Source organism: Morone saxatilis, unplaced genomic scaffold (assembly GCF_004916995.1).
Source record: "Morone saxatilis isolate NCDOM2014 unplaced genomic scaffold, NCSU_SB_2.0 Contig18, whole genome shotgun sequence".
Classification (NCBI taxonomy): domain Eukaryota; kingdom Metazoa; phylum Chordata; class Actinopteri; family Moronidae; genus Morone; species Morone saxatilis.
In genome coordinates, this window is record NW_023339740.1 from 1,828,246 (window position 1) to 1,829,596 (window position 1,351).

The following is a 1,351-nucleotide window of genomic DNA, read 5'->3' on the forward strand; positions in this document are numbered from 1 at the left end:
TGATTTCTAATGCCACCTTTAGAATTTCTAGTTAATGCTTTGCTAATCTTTATTAAATGCCCCAAGAATATTTTTCTAGATCTGCCCCGTCATTCCAGTTGGTTGGTGATTTAACATATAGTTTTTTCACTACTGACAGAAGTCAGACAATTATACAAACCATTATGATTCAGGTTCCTCTGTAACACCTGTGTTAGCTAGTTCAGTTAGTCAGATGTTAAGTGACAGAGCAACAGGAATGTAATTGTATTTATGGAAAGTCTGGCAGATGGAGCTGTGATATATTTAGTCAGCTGCTTGAAGACTGATGAAAGATCCGCTCCTGTGTTGTGAAGTGTGAACAGAAGAAACAGCAGCCACAGACTGAATCAAATTCTGTTTATCATTGAAATACAAATGCATCTGAACAGATGATGTACTCTCACAAAAAAAAAAGATGGATTAGCCCCAAATTTTTGTGTTTGGGAATATACACTATAATTAAATTACATGGTAATAGCTTTTTCTTATCTGGGGAAACTAGGGGCTGTCAGTCAAGTCTCCGAGGAGGTTTTTGTCCCAGACAAAATATATCTGTAAACAGATATGAAAGGCATTCAGTTGGACAGTTTTACAGTGTCTTACACAGTGTCTAATCACTGTGTGCAAAAAAAGTGCAAACAAACCGATGCCTAACAAGCAAGGTAAAGCATTAATGTCTGAGACCCAGATAATCCTAGAGTGGAGCCAGATGTGGGGATCACTGCCAATGTTGTTAGGAGAGCCTATTACCATGGCACAGAAAGCTTGATTACAGGATTTATAAAATCACTAAAGAAAAGTAAGAACAAATCAACTGTCTTTCACACACACAGCTATACTACTATCACAGAGTCATATGTACTATCACTATCAATCAACAACAATAATATCAACATGAATCATGTGTAACAAAGTAAGGGTGTTGATCAAGGGTGCACATATTCTCATCTGGATTCCTAGAGAGAGAGAGAGAGATTGATTTGACATTGTCCATACTTAATTTTTTCTCTTTCCACATTACCTATTATCTATCAATATGCCAAAAAGAGCTGACACTTACTGTGGTCACTGTAGAATGTCTGCCAGCTTCTCTTGATAATACTCATAGTTTTCTTTGCAGTCCTCCCACAGGTTCAGAGGTTGCTCCTCGTTCTCCACAAAAGTTTCCCAGGTGTAGGAGAAGTCCAGAGGCTTCATCACCCTCAGCTTACAGCCAGCAGCGTGCAGGGCCCTCAGCCCGGCCTGGATCTCTGCTTCCTCCCACTCAAACAGCCGAGCAGCAAAGATGCTCAGCTTGACGTTTTTCCTGGCTTTCAGCACCTCAGCTACC

The 1,351-nt window shown here is 39.9% G+C and overlaps 1 protein-coding gene across 1 annotated transcript in view; it reads right to left on the bottom strand.

Moving 5' to 3' along the window:
• Window positions 1–363: 363 nt before the first annotated feature.
• Window positions 364–1,351, bottom strand: part of apobec2a (apolipoprotein B mRNA editing enzyme, catalytic polypeptide-like 2a) — a 6,890-nt gene continuing 5,902 nt past the window's right edge. Inside the window, exons 3-4 of the mRNA XM_035662198.1 lie at window positions 1,082–1,351; window positions 364–977 (exon numbers count right to left, since the gene is read on the bottom strand). The exon at window positions 1,082–1,351 is cut by the window's right edge and continues 63 nt beyond it. Of these exons, the coding sequence (XP_035518091.1) occupies window positions 1,087–1,351 (265 nt within the window). The 3' untranslated portion in view covers window positions 364–977; window positions 1,082–1,086. The remainder of the gene's footprint in view (window positions 978–1,081) is intronic.